Genomic DNA, 20,363 nt, shown 5'->3' on the forward strand with positions numbered 1-20,363 from the left:
CTCAACATCGCAGCCTTTTTCATGTTACTCCTCTCTACACAATAAACTGTTAAACTCAGATTTTTGCCCCACTTTGCTGAGGCTGGCCCCTTGTCTTGTTCCCCCGTGAAGAGGAGGGGGGCAGCTTTATTAGAACCAGACGTTTAGGGGTGGTGCTGCGCAGCTCGACTTCTCTCTCTCTTTTTTTTTTCAGGAGGAAAACTTTTCTCCGTTCAGCTACAAGAAACGCGGAGCTGGATGGTGGCAACCAGACACAAGGAGAGGGAGTGGTGCTACATGAGATTAGTTCAGGAGGCCACTTTCCCAGAGCGAAACCTGATCCACGCATGAAGACAGCAGGGAGGGGAACAGGATGAGCGAGGCAACCTAAAGAAAGGATTCATCCTTTTCTTTAAAATTAGGGTTGCAGAAATTTGGACAGAGTTGGGCAGTAACTCCTTACATCCACTCAGTTACACAGCAAAAATAAATATTGCAAATACCCTAGAACAGTTTAAATAAAACAAAACTGACTTACAATAAACTATTCAGAAATAAATATGAGGTTTTTTTCAGTCATTAATTCCTTTACCTTTATAAAAAAAAAAGGTTGTAGTTCCTCTGGCAGATTACTTCACTTCTAACAGCCAAACGCATTTTCAATTTAGCGCCAGACTGTATGAATAAAAGCCAAACTGATAAAATATCAATAAATATCTGTCTCTGCGTCCGATTAAGTTATAATAAGCTCACAAGATGGAGGAGCTGGTTTTAAGCAAATGATTCCTAAATATTAATGAAAAAGTAGATTATTTCGCTTATAGCAAAATTATTCCCAAGGTCCGAGAGGAATAATCTAACATTTTTAAATCAATATGAAGAAATTATAGACTTAGAACAAGCTTTTTAATATTAAATAACTGGTGTTTTGATCAGTTACTGAGTAGTTGAGTTGCCTTTTGACAAATAATGTCTATGATCAATTCTGCAAATACAAAAAGAGGAAGACAATATTTAACATCCAAGTCAAACCGTTGGAGACTTTCGGGTTGGATGTTGTTTTCCCACTTATCGGACTCCGTCTCACCTGAACAGAGCAGCGTGTTATCGGGTAGATTCCTCCAAAACCAGGCAGCCAGGACAAACGAACGGTGGTCTGATTGATCTCTACAGCTTTGACATTATAAGGTTGGGATGGCAACACTGAAGAGAGAAAAGAAACACCCAAACAAGAAAGTAAACAAAACTCCTGCAGCAGCGAATTCAGCAAAGACTTTTTAAAGGACGATTACCGGTGATGGTTCCAGACCGGGAAGTCGTCACACCCTTCCGGTTATAAGCTTCACAGGAGAAAGTGCTGGTTCTGTTCAGACCTGGATGGAAACAAAGTCAAACGATGTCAGTCAGTTCAAACCGAAACCCCTGGCTCAGCGGTGGGAACAGGAAGCGGCATCAACGTGAGAAAGTTCACGCTAACTCGAGAAAAGTGGGAGGAAAGCCATTTCCACGGTCTCCTGATTATAACGCTAGTTTTCAGGACATTAACAAAGAAGCTTTTTCGTTCCATGTGAAATCTTTCTCCATCTCTCAAAAAATGCACTGCAAAAACACAAACAATCATCAAGTATTTTTGGTCTAGTTTCTAGTGCACATGTCTTAGTACACTTGAAATAAAGCAAAAATAACTAAAAAGTAACTTTTCAGCAATAAATAGCAGCTGGTTTTAAGTGAGTAATACCTTAACATTGATGGAAAAAGTTCTAGCTCAATTAGCAGATTATTTTATTTATAATAAGTGAAAAGGTCTGCCAGTGGAACTAGAACTTTTTCACCAATATTAAGGAATTATTTACTTAAAACAAGTCTTTTTATCTTGGTGAACAGCCACTTGTAAGTTGTTTTTTTTATTTCAAGTGTACTAAGATATTTGCACTAGAAACTAGACCATTAAGATTTTGTATTTCTGCATGCACTTTACAAAAGTTTATCAGTCTTTGAGAGAGCAAACTTGCATAATTAGGCCATTATCAATTGAAAATGGTCTTAGGAGAACAATATCATTTATTGCGAAAATTGCTCAAACAATTTATACTCAAGCAAAATTTGTTATTGCGATAGGTTTAGATCTAGACAGAATAAAGTAACATTTAAGTTTTGGAAAGTAAAATGTCAGTTATGTGAAAGTACAGTTTGGATTACATATTGTTTTGTCTATTACTATTAAAGAAATTAAAACTAAAAATGCAAATCCATGAAAGACAAAGAAGTCTGGATTTTAAAGTCTTTTGAAGCAATTTGTGCATCTATATTCAAAATAACCTTCAGTAAGACTATTTCTAAGACATTCAGCCATAAAACCTCCATGTTTTTGTCTGCACTTGCACATTTTGCATAGAGATGAGCATTTTAAAGTCTGCAGAATATATCGCAGTCAGAACCAGTTCAGGAATAATACCCAGCGTTTCAAACAGAGGAGTTAATTAGAGGACATCGCTCAGGCTGAACAGTAATCAAAGGGTGAAAATGAAAGAAGTCAACATTATGGGAGGCTTGTCTGGCAAAACAGTAAACACACAAAATGATAGACATTTAATGCCCTAAACACCAACTTAACTAGATTTTTTTTTTTTTTACATAAATTCTAAACCTAGCTGTTTTAAAAAATACCTGAAAAATCTACTTAATTACAGTAACAAAGTATTTCTTTACAATTTTGTCAATGTCTAAATTAAACTGTTCATGAGATCCAAAATCTTAAGCTTAACTATCATAAAGAAATAAAATAGAAAGCTGCATGTTTTTGGTTCTGAACTTGCTGTTACTGCAAGAATGTTGCGTTCTGGAGTGGAGTTATGTGAACAAAGAGTGGGGTGGCGTTGGGGTCTAGGTGAAAGACTGCAGCCCTTGCAGGCCTGGGGCTCCTCTGAAGGGGACAAGAGCATGACACATTCTGACTCCCAACAGAGAATGAATCCTCTCACACACTGACTCACAGTGGGCTCACACACCCGACATAACACAAAAACAGGCCAACACACACACACATTCAAGCATGTGGCAGTCAAGTTTCATCACCGTTATCTAACAGCCCAACATCCACAGCCGGCCACAAACTGAGGCTCGCACAGAATCACGTTGTCCAGCGCAGGCGGCACCAAGCCTCTATTGTGTGGAGCCGGAAAAAGAACAGGAGTGTATGATCCGCGCCGCCTGAAGTGAGGGGTTGTTAGCGAGGAAGAACAGGGAGGCGATACTGACGCTGCGCTGGCCAAGCGACAGCTCATCAGGCTGCCCTTGATTGCGCCACATATTTCTTTCCTTCCCCTTCAGCAAACCGCAGAATAATTCGCTTCCCAGCTGAAAATGTCACATTTGTCACGACAAGAAATCCGGATCTTGTTGACTGTGATCACCTTGTTGATCAACTCCGCTGGGATGGGGTCATTAAGCTAAGAGGCCTCTATTATGCTACCATGCTTCATGTTGAAGAAAACCACTTTTTAGTATCTACAACCAAAAGTTTACTAAAAAGACCGCAATCAATCAGTTTGGTGACTGGCTTAAGTTTCTGTGTTTTCATCCAGAAAGCGCATGTACACAACGCTGAAGGGCGAAAAAGATGAACGACTGACATAGAAACTGGCAACAACACCACTAAATGTATCGAGATTCAACACTCAAACATTTCCCACTCAAAGACAGGAACATTCAGTCAGTCACAGGTTTATGTTTCCATATTTGATGTTAATTTTGCAATTATTGATAACCAAAAGATACATAATTCTACATCATATCTACATAAGATTGTCAAAGTAAAACTAGCTCAACTGAACTACGTCCCTCCCCCTCACAATTTTTTTTCTTAAGACTTTTTCTTGACCTCATCTATTGTCTTAGTGTTGACAACTAGTAAGCACCTTTTTCTTTTACATATCTGGTGTACATTTAAGATTTAGCGCTATCTTGACAAGATGAGTGTCAGTTAAGAGGTTCAGGAAGAGGCCAACTCCTCCATGACAGACGTCAAAACAACCTTTGCGTGCGTCAATTCCTGTAAAACCTGCCAAAAAACAGACAGTTTGTAACCTAATATTGCTTTTATTTAGTTGACTTCACTGTAAAAATGGGCACAGAGTGCAAAAATAAAGTAGGATACACTTCTTAAAATGAAAGATCAACAATTATTTACTATGAAAGATTACTATGATGCAATCAAAACATTACAAATGACGGGTCCAGTCATCAGTAACTGTCATGTTCCTGACATATTTCTGGTGTGGCAACATGAATGTTGTGTTGGCGATAAAATTGTGACAAAACAACTTCCCCCATACAAAAGTGGAAAGGTTTGAAAACAACTAATAGTTTTCATTTGAAGTGCTAAAAAAGGTTTATGGTTGAATTATTGTAGCGTTTACCATGACTCCCTCATGACGATTCTTCCCTGAATCTGAAAACTGAAGCCACTGTTACCAATTTCTACTTAAAGTACGGCACTGATTTCTCCTAATTATCCCACGTAATCCAACTTCAAAGACCAAACTACCAGTCTACGGTAGTTTGGTAGTTTTGAATTGTTAGTTATTTCTAACAATTCAGCAGCTTAATTCAAAGTATGAAAGTTAATTGTGTTTTTAGTGTAAAAACTTGGCGTTTCTCATCAAAAGGTTCAGAGTTGCTTTAAAAGGTGATCTATTATGATTTCTTCAACAAGTTAGTGAAGGTCTCTGTCACTTCAAATCCAAATAACCTGCTGCTGGTCACACCCCCTGCCTCAATGACTACACTCACACATGAAAGTGACTACAAACAGATGCACAATTATACAACTGTACATCTTTGAAAAGCATAAGTAGGGTCTCCTGCACAACCAACAAGAATGCAGGAAGTGGTTTCTGGATGGTAAACTAACAACAAAACACTTTTTCAGCAGCGCTTGTACGGCGCACACAGCAGTAAAACCACCTGACCAAACCTGCTGGAACTCAGCTTGAGTTGCTAGATAACGGCCTGGGCTTCTGGGGTTGCTATATGGGCAGCGCCTGCTGATTTGTGACGTTACTCTCTGGAGGTTTTTGAAACGCCTCGTTTCCCAGACACCAAAAATCATTAAGTTACTGCCAAAATATGGCTGAGCTTTATTTATTTTATTTTTTTCCAAGCGCATGATATATTTTTGGAAGTTGAGACCCAAACTTAAGTACAAAAACAATAATAAAAAAAAAATTCACAATAGGTCCTTTTATGAAAAGGAAAAGAGAGGAAACAGCATGAATAAGCATGAGTCACTATTAATTTGTAAATGACTTCTTCATGCCATTTGCTCTCAAATGGCATGAAGTTAATACAAACGTTATTCTTCTTGAATAACCTTTGTATTTAACTCGATTAAATCTGTGGTCTACAAGCACAGCTGCCCATTCCAGACCTGTGAGTGGAGGTTACCGTCAAATGGGTCCTGGTAAACAGCAGGAAGCCCACTGCAATGACTCAGTAGATTCTCTCAAATTAAGAGCCAGTGGTTTTTCTCCTCTATCCCCTCTGACTCAGCCTTTCCTGACACTTCGCTGCTGATTGCCAGACAGCTGTGAGCTGCTGTCTTTCTTCTCCTCCCTTTTTACATCGCTTTTTCTTAGTAACATCCGTTTCTTTACTTCCTTACTGTACTCTGGTTTCAATCAGAGCCACTCAACAGCTTCATAAGATCAATCAGACTACAAAAACAAAAGCATTTCGGGTCAGTTTCTACTAGAAATGTCTTGTTATACTTGAAATAAGACAAAACTAACTCACAAATAACTTTTCAGCAAGTAGACGGTTCTTTTAAGTGAATAATTCCTTCATTTTTATAGGTAACAGGCTGGCTTTGCAATGTAACAACAAAGTAATAGTTCCAGTGGCAGATCATTTCACGTATGACAACAGATTTTCCCATGTTTTAAGTAGAATAATCTGCCAGTGAAGCTAATACTTTTTTATGTTTAGGAATTACCTACTCCTATATCTTGCAGAAAAGTTACTTTTGTCTTATGTCAAATTTACTAAGATACTTTCAATAGAAACTAAACAAAAATACTTTGATTTTGTAATTTTTTGTGTCTCAGTGAATTATTTATTTGCTGGACCTGTTTAAGCTTTTAAAGAACTTTCTGGAAATTTTGACGCATAATGTTCGGCTCAGGTCATAAAAATCTGTCTGATAATACGATTGTTTATTCCAACTCCTGTTTTTGTTTCTGCTCCCCCAAAATACAGGGTAACTTCCATATTTTCTCCAAATGTAATGTGAAAACATATTAAAAAGGTTTTCTATTTACACTTTAAAGAAGAAAACAATGAGCAGCCATCATGCCACAATCCCCGTCCCACTGCTAAAAAATGTCCAATTTTCTCCCTCAAAAAAAAAAAAAAAAAAAAAAAAAAAACATTTCACAAACCTCAACCTCAAACTGCGTCATGGCTGCCCTCGGCTGAATGAAATGCAGTGGAAGCATTTCTGTTTGTTTGTGTCATGTGGTGACCTGGCTCATCTCAAAGTAAAGTTGATCTCAATGTCAATGTCAAATGTATTTATATAGCACTTTACAAACAGGTGTAAAACTGCATCAAATTGCTGTACAAGAACATCAACAACACAAATTGATAAAAAGAGTATCAAACACTACAAATAAATGCCAAAGAATAAAAATGAGTTTCAAGAAGCATTTAAAATGATCCAGTCTGTGGGGCAGATCTAATCTGGAAAGGTAAATTGCTCCATAGAATAGGAGAAACAAAAAGTCCGATCTCCTTTCCTCTTTAGTCGGGTCCGAGGAACTGTCGGTAATAGCTGATTGTTTGACCGTGTGGTTCTGGACAAAGACTGAAATTTTAAACGGTCCCAAAGATAAGGTTGAGCTTTTATTAACTCAATTAGGGACAATCTTGACCATACTCTTCATCAGATTGTCTTGGAGCATCCATCTTCAGTTGATTAACTTATTATTCACTTAATAAGTTAATAAAAGAATGTTAAAATCTATTCGATAAGAGACGGACAGCCAGTGTAAGCAGGCCAGTATGGGCCTTATATGGTCGTGCTTCCTGGTTCCTGTAAGAAGCCTTCTGGATCATTTGAACTCGTTGCATCTGTGGTTTATCCATGCCACTATTTAGAGAATTGCAATAATCCAAACGAGTTGTAATGAAGGCATGGATAAGTCCTTCAAAGTCCTTAAGACAAAAATAGGATTAAACTTTTGCTAAAATCAGCAGGTGATAAAAACTTGACTTAACGACAGAGCGAACTTGTTTATCTAGCTTTAAACAGCTATCAAAAGTAAAACCAAGATTCCTAGCAGAGGTCTGACAAAACCGGGCTAAAGAACCAAGAATCACATCTGAATTTGGAGTGTGAAGAATATAACTTGAGTTTTACTTTGATTGAGGTGAAGAAACTTTTGTTCCATCCAAGATTTGACTTCAGCTAAACAATCTATCAATAGCTGAAGAGATTCATTTTTACCATTTTGAAGTTTAAGGGGCATATAAATCTGGACGTCATCCGCAAAGCAATGAAAGGAAACGTTAAATGTATGGAAAACCTGACCAAGAGGTAATAAATATAAGATGAACAAATTGGGACCTAAAATTGAGCCTTGGGGAACACCGTACTTTAAAGGCCATAACAGCATAAATGTACAAAAAAAAGTAAAGATAGAAAAGTAGAGCGATTAGATCAAACCTGTTTACATCATGGGAGAAGAAATGGAGGTGGTTAAGGGATATAAACACCTCGGTGTTCATCAGAACAACAGACCAGACTGGAGACACAACAATGAAGCATCTATAAGTAGGGACAAAGCAGACTGGTCTTCTGAAAGAAGGGAAGGTCCTTCAAAGTTTGCACCAAGATGCTTTAGATCTTCTACAAGTCTGTTGTTGAGAGCATCATCTGTTGGGGGAGCAACAATAGAGCCAGGGACCTAAAAACGCTGAACAGCCTGATAAAGAATGCTGGTTCTGTTCTGGGGACGACTATGGAACCTCTGGAGATGAACATGTAGAGAAGGATTCTTCATAGGATCAAGAAAATTAGGGACAATCTTGACCATACTCTTCATCAGATTGTCTTGGAGCATCCATCTTCAGTCACATCAACCTGAGTCCACAGCTTCCACCGTCACCAACTCATGATAATATTACATGCAGTTTTCAGGAATAAAGTTTACCTGTGAGGTTGAGTGTTGAAGGCGACAGCGCCACCGGGTCATTCAGGGAGTTCATTTCGGCTCCATCACGCAGCCAGATGACTTTGACCGGATCTGGAGGTCCGTGAGCCACACATCTCAGACTCAAGGACTCATTGGCCACAACAGACATGGGTTGAGGCTCCACAGAGAAATGAGGAAGGCCTGAGAAGGAAGTTGCTGAATCAGTTTTCCTTTCACAGTGAAAACACAAACACATCCCAGAGGTTTGGACGCTCACCTTCCAGCTGAATGCGCCCGACGTTGGACAGAGTCTGGTTGCCTTCGGACTCGACGGCACACCTGTAGGGGCCCATGTCCGACAGCTGGACCTTCTCAATTCTGCAGGGAGGATAGAAATGATGGTGAAGGTCCGGAAGAAACCGGTAAAAACTGATCAAACGGGAGAAACAAGCAGTGTTGCGCTAAGAAAGTTTAAAAAATAGAGCTGCTCCGTACTTGAGCGTGCTCGTGACTGTCCAGGTGTTGTCGGTGATGGTCTGGGACTGGTCCGTGTCTTCGAACTGAAGAGGAGCGCCGTCTTTGAGCCAGACCAGATCGGGTGGGACCGCGTTCTCGTCTCCGGTTCCCTTCAGCTCGCAGTGCATCCTGACCGGTTTGCCCAGGGACGAGATGACGGTGCTGGGACTCTTTTCAAACTTCAGATCTTTGTTTGAGAGATGAGGAAGAAGAAAAGGACGAATTATTTTGAGAGCCAAGAACTTAAAACTCATCTAAAAATAAGTCTTCTGTTTTGATTGTGACAAATACAGCAGAAGACGTTTCACGTTTCCTTACTTTAAAACCACAAACTTCAATGTGTTTTATTGGACATTTATTTAAAAGACCAATTCAAAGTAGTGAGCGATTATGGAAGGCGAGGAATAAATAAAAACTGCAACATTGTCATGATAACAACTTTAGCTGCATGGTAAATTGTCCGAGCATTTATAGCAATAAACGATAATATAATTGTTTTCAGACCAAGTCATAAAATGGTAATAATGCAAGAACACATTCTCAAATATTAATCAACTTTAAGATCTAATAGGTAGATTATAATTTAAACAATTTAAACAGACAAACAAAACAACATAAACTAAAATTACATTAATTATAAAGTTTTTGTCAACAAAATAGTCCTTAAATTAGAGCGAGCCGAGACAAAAAAACTAGTCTGAAGATTTTTATCATCCAGTTTTTGGTAGAAAGACAGAAAAGAGAAAAGCAATAAACCATGCCTGTAATTTCTACCATTCTTGAACTGAAGTTAGGGCCCAAACACAATCAGTCCAGGGGCCACAAATGGCCCTCGAGTCGCAGTTTGGGCACCCTTGCAATTAAAGGGAGAGTAGACTGCATCATTTAAGCAACGCATGCAAACTGTGCTTCTGTTCTCTCACTTTTATTGTTGCTATTTATCTCCCACCACAGATTTTCCCAAGCTTGTCAAACAGTCATCTAAATCTGAGTCAGGGGCCGACCTTTGACCTCTGATCCCAGAGGGTTGAGCTGGAATACTTCTCCTGTTAACTGCAGATTCCACAGTCAGCACTGTTTACTTTCTGCATAACAAATTGGGATTTTGAAGCTGCTCTTCTTTGTTGTTTCTGTCTCTTTGTGGCTTTTGCATCAAAAGTCCTTCTTTCCTTTTATTTCCATGCTTGGTTGAGCTTCACTGTATCCTTTGGCTGCTTTCAGGGAAGCTTGTAACCCTTTTATGAGAATGCAGATATCCAGAGAGCCAGCCAGTGGACAAACTCTGTGTGTGTGTGTCTTTCTCAAGTAATTCATTTGTAGCTAATCCGTCCCCTCGCTTTTGTCCCCCTTTTCTTACGGTCTGAACCCTTCCGAGTTGCATCCATGCTACAGAATCTGAATGTGCACATACCAAAAATACCTCACAAAGGTTGCGCTGTTATCCTCCTCGCATTCCCTCCCCGTTTCTGACTTTTTCAGCGTGATTCCTCCCCTCTGTTTCAGAGCTGCGCCTTTGCCCTTTCCATGCCATTCTTTGGATTCATTGCTTTTGGATCCGGCGCCTTCCTTTTGGTCCAAACTCTTTCTCTTGTGCTGTTGCCCCTTCGGCCCATCCATCATTTCCAGGGCCTGACTCAGACTCAGCGGAGTTGAGTCATGTGGCAAACATTCACACCTCTGAGCGGCCCGTCCCCACTTCTCAAATCATTCCCAAACTTCTAAGACTCTAAGAATTAAAAAAATAAGCTAATTTTAAGCAGTGATTAAATGATTAATCAGATTAATCCATAATTGAAATAATTGTCAAATGATTTAGTTGTTGATTAGTTGCTAACTGGACTGTGAACTGGACAAATAAAAAGACAATTTTCTAAAAGAACAACATATTCAGAGCAGCAAATAAGCCAAATTTGTGCAAAAAAATCTACATTTTGCATAAATATATAATAGAAAATGTCTGTTTGTAAATATGTTGTATTCAGTTTCATGGTTTTGGCTTCACCTGGTTTAAATTCTCTAAGTGAAGCATCAATTATTATTCAAAATATAATCAATAGATCAAACCTGCACTGGATTGCTTATTTGTTTGCTGCAGATGCATACTATGCAACAAATGATCTAACATTCACTGAAGGAATGCTTTATGATTGCATTTTAGGCAATAAAATGTTAATTTTCTTTATTTTAAAAAATAATTTATTTCCTTTAATGTATTTATAGTAATGTATAAAAACAGGACTTTAAGATTAAGTGTTTAGAATGACATTTTTTACCCCACTGATCGATTAATCGTTTAAATAATCAATAGAATAATAGATTCCTTTATTAGCCGTCTGTTACACAGTTCTGTCCCTCACAGCAGATTCCTCCTGAAACACATTTAACTGGTTTCTCTGAGTTTCAATTCTGTTGTTATCCGAGTTAAACAAGTGTTTAACAAGTGCCAAGCGAGGTTCGTTTCCTGCTTCGCTGGTTCGGATTTGAGTGTCGTTAACAGTTTCAGTGTATCTGCAGCTCCAACTCGTCCGTCACACTCTTCAGCTTTCTGAAGAGACAAACTATATTCCTCGCATATCTAATATGAAACAACGTAAACATTTTTTCTCTTCTGCTTGGCTGATTGTGTTGCTTCACTAAAGTTTCCACTTTATCTAGACTTAAATACCTTTTTTGATGGAACATCTCTTTAGGTTCCCACATGGGTTTAATTTTAAAATAAGGATTCTCAGCTGGAAAACAGGACTTTAAGAACAACAACAAGCCGGTAAATCAGCAGGATTTGAAGGCTGATAAGTGTTCACAATATTATCTAGTAATTTTTTGCATTCAAACTAGAATAGCACTATTTAATTGCAGTAAATATTACAATAAGTGTGCAATAACCCAATCAGATGGGACAATCAGAGTCCAATGATTAGTAGAATATCATATTGTAATGTGCCATGCATATTAATAACAAAGCATTTTGAATTGAAGTGAACTGAGTTGCTAAATCTCACATAAATACATAAGAAAGTTTCAGAAAAACATGAGATCACAAGGTTGTTTGGTACACTTTTTTACTCCGTAGTTTTATTTTGTGTGTTATTTATTATTGTGCTTTAACATCAACTTGCAAAAAGATTATATCATTCATTAAAACATTTGTTAACCAGATTGACTCGGTGTGAAAAAGCTTCTTTCCCCTGAGTCCTCATCACTGGTGAGCACTCTTGCACATCTCAGTTAAAGACTTTTAGTCCACTTTTGTTTTCATAATCGATTTAATTCGGAAGTTTTGCCACAGCATCTCAATTAGATTTAAGCCCAGATTTCGACTCGGCCCTTGTAAAAACCCTCTTTCATTCAATTAAAGGTGTATTTACTAGAGTACTTTGGATCACCGTCCTGATAAATAGCTGTAAAATATCCAGTGTCCATAGTTCCATCTGTTATAACAAGAAGCAAAGCAGGTCAAGGTCATCACACCACCACCATGATTAGCCGCCATTACGGCGCTTTGGCTCCTACAGCAGTGATAGCGCATGAATGTAACGGTACAAAAAGTTCCCATTTGGCTTCCACATCACTTTAAAACCCCAAAGAGTTTGGGGATGGCCAAGATAATAGTCGGTAAATGTGACACAAACCCTTGTGTTTTCGGCAGAAAACGACAACTGGAAGGAGAAGCCTTCTTCAGTTCGCTAACGGTCGGCCGTGACGTATCTAAAGCGCCTGTTCGACGCCATGAAGCTTACCGGAAGTGGTCTGCGCTGTGAACAACAACCCTCCACCGCGAAGAGAGAAGTACCGAGCCAAACGAGGCGGCCGCTAATGTTATTCCAATATCTGGAAGAAGTTGACTCACATGGACTGAACGGGTTCGTTCACGTTCTTTGCCGCCATCGCTAAAACTACAAGCGGACTACAATTCTGAAACAGCGCAGAAAATTGACGTCATCGTTCACGACTCCGTCTTCTGTTCGCTGATTGGCCCGGCAGAAATCCAGCGGGAGAAAGCTCGCCTGGCCAGCCTGGATGAGGCGTTCACGCTCTTCTGGAGTAACTTTGGTAAACTACCCCTCCTGGAAATGTTCCCGACTGTTTTAGGTTTTCTTCATTTGAGGACAAAGGTTGTTACTGCTGGAGGCAAAAAGTACCAGGACCAGTTGTCTATCTATTACAATGTATAAGCAACACAAGATTGACTGAGAAAACAATTTAAAATAAATGAAAATCATTTTTCAAATAAATAAGCTAAAAAAAAAGATTGCATTGAAAACATTTCCCAGGCTAATTTCACGCTGAAGTAGTTTTCTGTTAATAGAGTAAATCTGATCCTGACGAATCACAGCAACGTTTCCACTGAGATGCATCACAGAAAAACTTTTCCACTGAAAGTTGTTTTTTCAACTTCATTCTGATTGGAGGACGTGTTTTATAGTTTGGGTGATCAATTAAGCTGCAAGACTGCAACAACAACAACAATAAATGTACATTACCAAGTTGATTTTTTTCTTTAGAGCACTTTATGATATCCAGATGTTGCGGCTGCGCTGCGCCCTCAAAGCAAATTACTTTAATGAGTGAACATCAAAAGAAATCTCACGGGGAAAATTGCCCACTACTTAAACAGTCCCACTGATAAGAGGCGCAAATTAATCCGCATTTACCTGACAGCTGTGCGCCAGAGACAGGCGCAAAAACGACGCCGAGGATGAGGAAGCAGCACCTCCAGCGCGCCATGGTTCCTCCCGGCGGATCACCTGGAGCACCGGGCGGGGAAACAGCCAACCTGGAGCGGATCTGCATCACAGCATCTCCGCTGCGTCTCGCTCCGGTTCGGATGGAGACGCTGATAATGTTTTGATCCGCAGCTGGGAAGGCGACGCAGATTCAGCCGTTTCGTTTCCCCCTTTTCAAAGATGACAAACTTTCTGCTCCGGTTGTTCCTTTTCTCTCTTTGTGGTCAACAAACCTGCAGTTCGTCCACCGTTAAAGCGCGATGCGCTGCCGTTGCGCCGAGATTAGGCTGTACAAAGTCTATTTCTGGCTCCAGAGGGAGTATTTTTAAACCAGCCTGCTTCAGACATTCCCCCCTCTGACTTTCTTTATCCCCCTCTCCCATACAAACAGGATTGAAATTCCTCAACTCAAAGTCTCTCCTCCCTCCTCCTGTTGTTCCTCCTCCTCTTTTCCAGGAGGGTGAGAAGCCCTGCAGCATGCTGATTGTCCTTTTCCTTTCTTCTTTTAATTACGCACGGATCCTGAGAGGCTTGAAACACTGGATCAGGGGAGCAAAACTTAATGCAAAGGGACTTGGAGGTCAGAAAAATGTTCTTGCACCTCGTCAACAATAAACCGAGGATTAAATTTGTTGGAAAACTTCAAGATAAAACAACTCAAAATAATTTTAGCAGGTTTTCTAGGTGTAAATTGGAAAAACAACTAAATTTAGTCAATCTGGATCTTTAGCCAAGTTTAGGAAATGAATTAAAAGTAGATGGAGTTAAAGTCACTGGATTGATGTGGAGCTTGAAGGACAAGGGAAAAGTTTACAGATAAATAATTTATGTAATTTTGAACTACCTAAAAATGGAAAGTCTTTTTTTTAAATAAATGTAAATTAAAAAAAGGTAAAAATATTTATTTTTTAAATACAACAAAAATAATACAGTTAAAATACTTTCTAAATTACAATAATATTGATAATACATGTGATTATTAATTAAACAAAACATCCAAAGACTGTCAGGATGAAAAAATATATTTATTTTGATTCTTCATTAGTTAAATCAGATGTTTTGAATAAAAAAGTTTCATTTAATGTGAATAAAAAAGTCATATCAGCTGATATTCCGGTCCAGATATTCCAAGCAGGGCCGGTCCAAACGTATGTGAGGCCCGAAGCTAATTTCATTTGGGGGCCAACTTTTATTTAAACCCACCGAAAACCAGTGTTTCCAAAATTTCACAGTTGTTTTGTGATTTTTTAAGATATTTTTCAATAATAAAACAGAAAAAAACATTAAACTTTTCCAAGTATTTCTGGTCTAGTTTTATTTAAACTTTAAATAAGACAAACCTAACTTACAAGTAACATTTTCAGCAATATATAGGAACTTGTTTTAAGTTAATAATTTCTTAATATTCATGAAAAATGATCAGTTTCACTTTCAGATTATTTCACTTATAACATTTTGTTATATTTTAATCAATATTAAGAATTATTTACTGAAAACAAGCTCATATATCTTTCTGAAAAGTTCTGTAAATTAGTTGCATTTTATTTCAAATGATCAAAGACATTTGTAATAGAAACTATATCAAAAATACTTGGTACGATTTTGTGTTTTTGCAGTAAATTCCTAATTTTATTGAAGTATTTTGTGATATTTTTGCAATAATTTGTCCCCACTCTCATGGAGAACAGAGGATTACCAATTACTGTGTTGTTTGTGACTTTTTGTTGCTCACTTATTGATTATAAATAATAACTAAACAACTAGTAAAACTGGGGCGGCAGTAGAAGAAATACTGCCCCCTGCTGGTGGGAGTTAGCACCACTAAAACCGATTGATTTTGACAATATTTTGCTAATAAACTCAAAACATTTCCTAAGATCAGATAAGATTTTTTTTCTTCTTTGCTTTTAATTCATGATTATATGATTACACATAAAAAAAAAAAAAAACATTCAGCAAATTTATTGACAACTGAACTGAGTCTGGATTCAGTTTGCATGTTTGTTTTTACGTGTGTTTTTGTATTTGATTTGATTTATTTAGTTGTTTCATTTCTTTACACAGTTTTCCTTACACTGCAAAAACAAAACAATCTTGCCAAATATTTGTAGTTTAGCTCCTGGTGCACATTTCTTAAAACACTTGAAAAAAGAAAACTAACTTACGAGTAACGTTTCAGTAAGAAATAGGGGCTTGTTTTCAGTCAATAGTTTCTTAATAATAACCCAGTTCAAGTTACACTGGGAGATTATTTCAATTATAAACAAAATCATTAATATTTTCATCAACATTCGGGAGTTATTGACTTAAAACAAGCTCCTGAATGTTTCTGAAGTTACTTGTAAGTTAGTTTTGTTTTCAGTGAATTAGAAACTAGAGCAAAAATACTGGGTAAGATTCTGTGTTTTTGCAGTGTGCCTCATCACAAGTTAAAAAATCAACACATCTGTCCCAGACTCATTTCTTCATTTGTGCTGTAGTTTGTTTTTTATAAAACCTTTTGTTACGTTGTGGCTGCTGATTTCAGTCCCATGGAGACAATGGGGAGATGCTGGGATCTCAGATGCGCTGGCCCTTTAAGAGTGTCTCTGTGGGCTGTGTTGTGTTCCCAGGGTCTTTAATGGAAACACAGAGGGACTGAGAAAGACCCCATTGTATATTTTCCTCCTTTCATGAGGAGCCGGAGCAGTGGTTTCTGATAGGAGCCGGGGCGGGGGGAAGGGTCGCGGAGGGGCTCCTCCACTCAGAAACACAAACTGTGAAGCTGAACGCGGCTGCAGTGGATGTCTGGCTTTGGAGAGGGGGGGATGGGCATCAGAATCACCAGAATCCAGCTCACCTGTCTGCAACCTGAAGGGTCCATCACATAAGCACACTGCAAAAACACAAAATCTCACCAAATAGTTTTGGTTCATAAGACAAAACTAACTTACAAGCAACTTTTCAGCAAGATGTCGGAGCTTGTTTTAAGTAAATAACTCATGAATATTGATTTTAAAAAAAGTGGAAGTATAACTGGATAAAATGTATATAAATGAAAATATCTCCCAGTTAAAGTTGAACTTTTTTTAAAATCAATATTAAGGAATTATTGACTTAAAACAAGCTCCGACATCTTGCTGAAAAGTTACTTTTTGTCTTATTTAAAGTGTAATTAGATATTTCCACTAGAAACTAGACCAAAAACACTTGATAAAATGTGTGTTTTTGCAGTAAAGGAAATAACCAAGTGTCTTAAAATATCCACGAACCAAGCCTACACTGAAAAAACACAAAATCTCATTGAGTATTTTTGGTTTAGTTTCTAGTGGAAATATTTTCATTCACTGAAATTAAGACAAAACTAACTTACAAGTAACTTTTTGGCAAAAAAAAAAAAGAAAAGTAAAACAGCTTATTTTATGTAAATAATGAGTTAATATTCATGAAAAAGTTGATTATTTCACTTTTAACAAGACATTTTGTCCCATATTATAAGGATAATAATCTGCCAATGGAAAATTAGCTTTTTAAAATCAATATTAAAAATTTACTGATTTAAACCAAGCCGATTAAAAGTCACTTGTAAGTTATTTCAAACGTAATAAGATATTTACTCCAGAAACTGGACAAAAAAATCTTGGTGAGATTTAAAGTCCTGCTCTGTCAGGATCAAATTCAGGTGATTTTCTGGAAGCAAACAGAAGAAAAATACTTTGTTGTTGTTTAACAGTAGATTCCCCGATTCAGCGTGCTCTGCTGCCCTCTGCTGGTCATACAATGGAACTGCAAGAGAGACAAAATGGCAATCAGAATAAAATAATGTACAAATAAAAAACTTTAAGATTGGCATAGAATTGAATAAAATCTGTATTTATTTCAATGTTATCTTTTTTAAAGTCAGTTCACCTGGTTTCTATTTTTTTCAGTGCATAGTAGAGATTTAGTTGTTTAAATAGGAACTTCATTTAACATGAACATGAATATATATATATATATATATATATATATATATATATATATATATATATATATATATATATATATATATATATATATATATATATATATATGCCCTTTCATTACAACATAATTAACATGAGTCTATTGAATCTCTAGAATCTAAAATAAAATATCCCATAGTTTTAGTTATAAACCTTTAAATCAACTGGTTTCCATTTAACTTGTCCGGTTTTGCAGTGCTCATATTCAGAAGCGCTTTGGTCATCATTGCTTTTATTTATTGCCATTATTCTCCATTTCCCCGACTGTCTGAATGCAATTATCTTCCAACCCATTAGGAGTGAACATGATTCTTGTCGGACTGACGCATCAATGCGCCTCTCTGACTCTCATCCGCTTACGTAACGCAGTTTTAGCGCCATTTAACTCAATTCAACGATTAATCGATTGCTGGGAAACAGGATGTCTCTTTAGAGCCGACATGCCAAGTGATGCACTCAGGTTTTAAAACAATCCGCAGTTTTGGGGGCAGCAGACGCGCAGCCCAGCTGCGGGAATAATAATCCCTGTTTTAATCTGCTTTAGCAGGAGGTGATCCAAACCTCTGGTTCTGAGGCCAACCGAGGCCAGGAGGCGTGACACCGTCCAGCTTTCATCTATCTATCCCAATCTATCCTCGCCGTCCGTGTAGTGAGACTACAGCCTTACATTTGCACGTTGTGCGCTGCGAGAACAGAAAAGTGACGCAGTTCGTGCAGCTGTTGCAGCCTGGCATGCTGTCCCTGTTTAGGTGATGAAGGCCTAGATAGTGCGGATTATTGCTCCTCTCTCCCTCTTGGCCTATTTTCCAGCTTCAGCCTCGTTTCGTTTCAGTCTCTGCTGCAGAAACATGAGCACAGCGGGGGTTCACCGAGGATTCCTGCGGAAATATGGTACCGACTGTTTCTGTTTGCTTTATTTGATGCATTTTTCCTTTAATCGATTTAACTCTCATGTAGGAGGCTGCTGGTTTATTTAAATATTTCAGCTGAAGTGCTTAACAAATCCAGCAGCATTTTCTTTTCTAAATCTCTGCAGATACAGAGTTGGATGGATGGATATTTTTCTTTTATGGATTTAAGTCAAAGTACATTTCTGACAAAAAAAAATGTCTAGAAAAATTCTTGGAAATATTTAAGTTTGAAGAGTAAAAAAAATGGGCTACTATTTTATGTTTTACTTTTGATATTTCTGAGTTTTAAAACTATAAAATTTCCCAGCAAAAGTTTGAGATTAAATGTGGAAATCTCTGAGTTTAAAAAGCTTGAATTTTCTTTACTTTCAGATCTCAAAAGTTGAAAATTGTGGACAATTTTGGAAAAAAAAATTCTATAAAATTTCAGAAATTAATGTTAGATTCATTTTATTTTGTAGCATCTTTTAGTTTGGTATATTTTTCTTTTATGGATTTAAATGTGTGCTACAATTCAGCAGCATGTTCTTTACTTAAACTCCCGTTTTTACTTTCTGTAAAAAAAAAAATGTGTCCAATTTTTGGTCAAAAGGCAAAAATTTCTGTAATTTCCATTCATTTTTTATTTGATATTTTTCCTTTTATGGATTTAAGTCATAGAAAAAAAGGAGTAAATTTTCAACAAATATATAAAAAAAACATTTAGCCTCAGAAAATGTCTAGAAAGATCTCGACTCCTTTCTAGCTAGAAAATGCTCAGAAATGTTTAGAGTGACCCAAGAAATTTTCTAGAAAAATCAGTCAAATATTTTGGAGATTTGGGTCTCAGATGTTAGCGGTGAAGCAGTTTGTCTCCCGTTCCTCTGCAGGAGGCTTCATGTTCAAGCAGTGGAAGGAGAAATACCTTGTGCTCACCATGGAGGGGAGCCTGCTGGTGTGCCGGGACGCCGAGTCTCCTCCTGAACAGGTGGTGGCGTTACAGTCCAACTGTGAGTCGATCGCGGAGGGGCGGGAAATCCTGGACCTGCCCAGGCTGCCCCCAGGGGGCAGAAGGGACTGCTGCTTCGCCCTCATCCTGCCCCAGAACAAGTTCCTGCTGCTTCTGTCGGACAACCCAGACGACTGCATGTGGGTGCCAGATGTTCTTTGTCCCACTTTTTATCAGACCTTATCTTCACATGCAGGGACATCGATAGACTGATGTTCTCTCCTCCTTTGTCCCACTGACCATCAGACTTAGTTTTTATTGCACGTGTTTGTCAGACTGACACAGATCCACCTCTGTGAATGTTTTCCATCCTGGAGGTGTGTCGGAGATAATAACACGTCTTCTCTTACCTTTCACAGTCTTTGGCTGAAGCTAATCAGGAAAGTGAGAGAGGTCAGTCACTGCAATGTTTGATTTGTCCTGTTTCCTCATTAAATCTGTTTTATGGCGGATTTGAGCCTCTGATTATAAGATGCAGATCCAAAAAAATAATGAAAACACAGGAGGGCAGAGAAGCCAAAAACTTTCACTGAACTAAAAGTAGCAACGTATTTTTTACTTGAGTAAAAATGAGACGTAGCCGTCCAAGTATTTGGAAACTCAATTAACTGATCGAATCATCAATCATTTAATATTTAAGAATTGTGTCAGAAGACTGACCAAAATATAAAGTTATGTGGAAATTTTGAAAGTAATTAGTATAAAAAATATAAAACTACAAGAATGGAGTCATAATAATATCAGAATAAAGTCATGCAAAATAATACAAAAATAAACTAATCAAATAATTCACTCATTCTTTGTTGCCTAGCAACGATGTGTTGAGTGACTGGCTGTTACCTAGCAACGATGTGTTGAGTGACTGGCGGTTACCTAGCAACGATGTATTGCGCAACTTGTTTAAAAACAAAAGCGTCGCCATGGAAAAAAAAAAACTGGATAAAACATAAAAAGGTTATAAAATCAAGTTTGGCAGCATTTCAGTCATTTAAAACAAAATAATAATAATAATTAGAGATACAGGCTGGCATGAAATGTTTACGCTGTCATGAGTTTTCCAGTCGTAACAT

The 20,363-nt window shown here is 37.8% G+C and overlaps 1 protein-coding gene across 2 annotated transcripts in view; it reads right to left on the minus strand.

Annotated features, from left to right (window-relative positions):
* Positions 1-13,771, minus strand: part of LOC129359170 (tyrosine-protein kinase receptor UFO) — a 39,953-nt gene extending 26,182 nt beyond the window's left edge. Inside the window, exons 1-6 of one of the 2 annotated variants that reach the window (XM_055028604.1) lie at positions 13,340-13,771; positions 8,667-8,874; positions 8,449-8,549; positions 8,190-8,372; positions 1,272-1,352; positions 1,067-1,182 (exon numbers count right to left, since the gene is read on the minus strand). In XM_055028604.1, the coding sequence (XP_054884579.1) occupies positions 1,067-1,182; positions 1,272-1,352; positions 8,190-8,372; positions 8,449-8,549; positions 8,667-8,874; positions 13,340-13,478 (828 nt within the window). In that variant the 5' untranslated portion in view covers positions 13,479-13,771. Of the gene's footprint in view, positions 1-1,066; positions 1,183-1,271; positions 1,353-8,189; positions 8,373-8,448; positions 8,550-8,666; positions 8,875-12,424; positions 12,510-13,339 lie in introns of those variants that run through there. The other variant, XM_055028605.1, reaches the window with a different exon arrangement.
* Positions 13,772-20,363: the final 6,592 nt, after the last annotated feature.

The sequence above is a fragment of the Poeciliopsis prolifica genome, unplaced genomic scaffold, assembly GCF_027474105.1.
Source record: "Poeciliopsis prolifica strain line A6 unplaced genomic scaffold, Auburn_PproV2 SCAFFOLD004, whole genome shotgun sequence".
Lineage (NCBI taxonomy): Eukaryota > Metazoa > Chordata > Actinopteri > Cyprinodontiformes > Poeciliidae > Poeciliopsis > Poeciliopsis prolifica.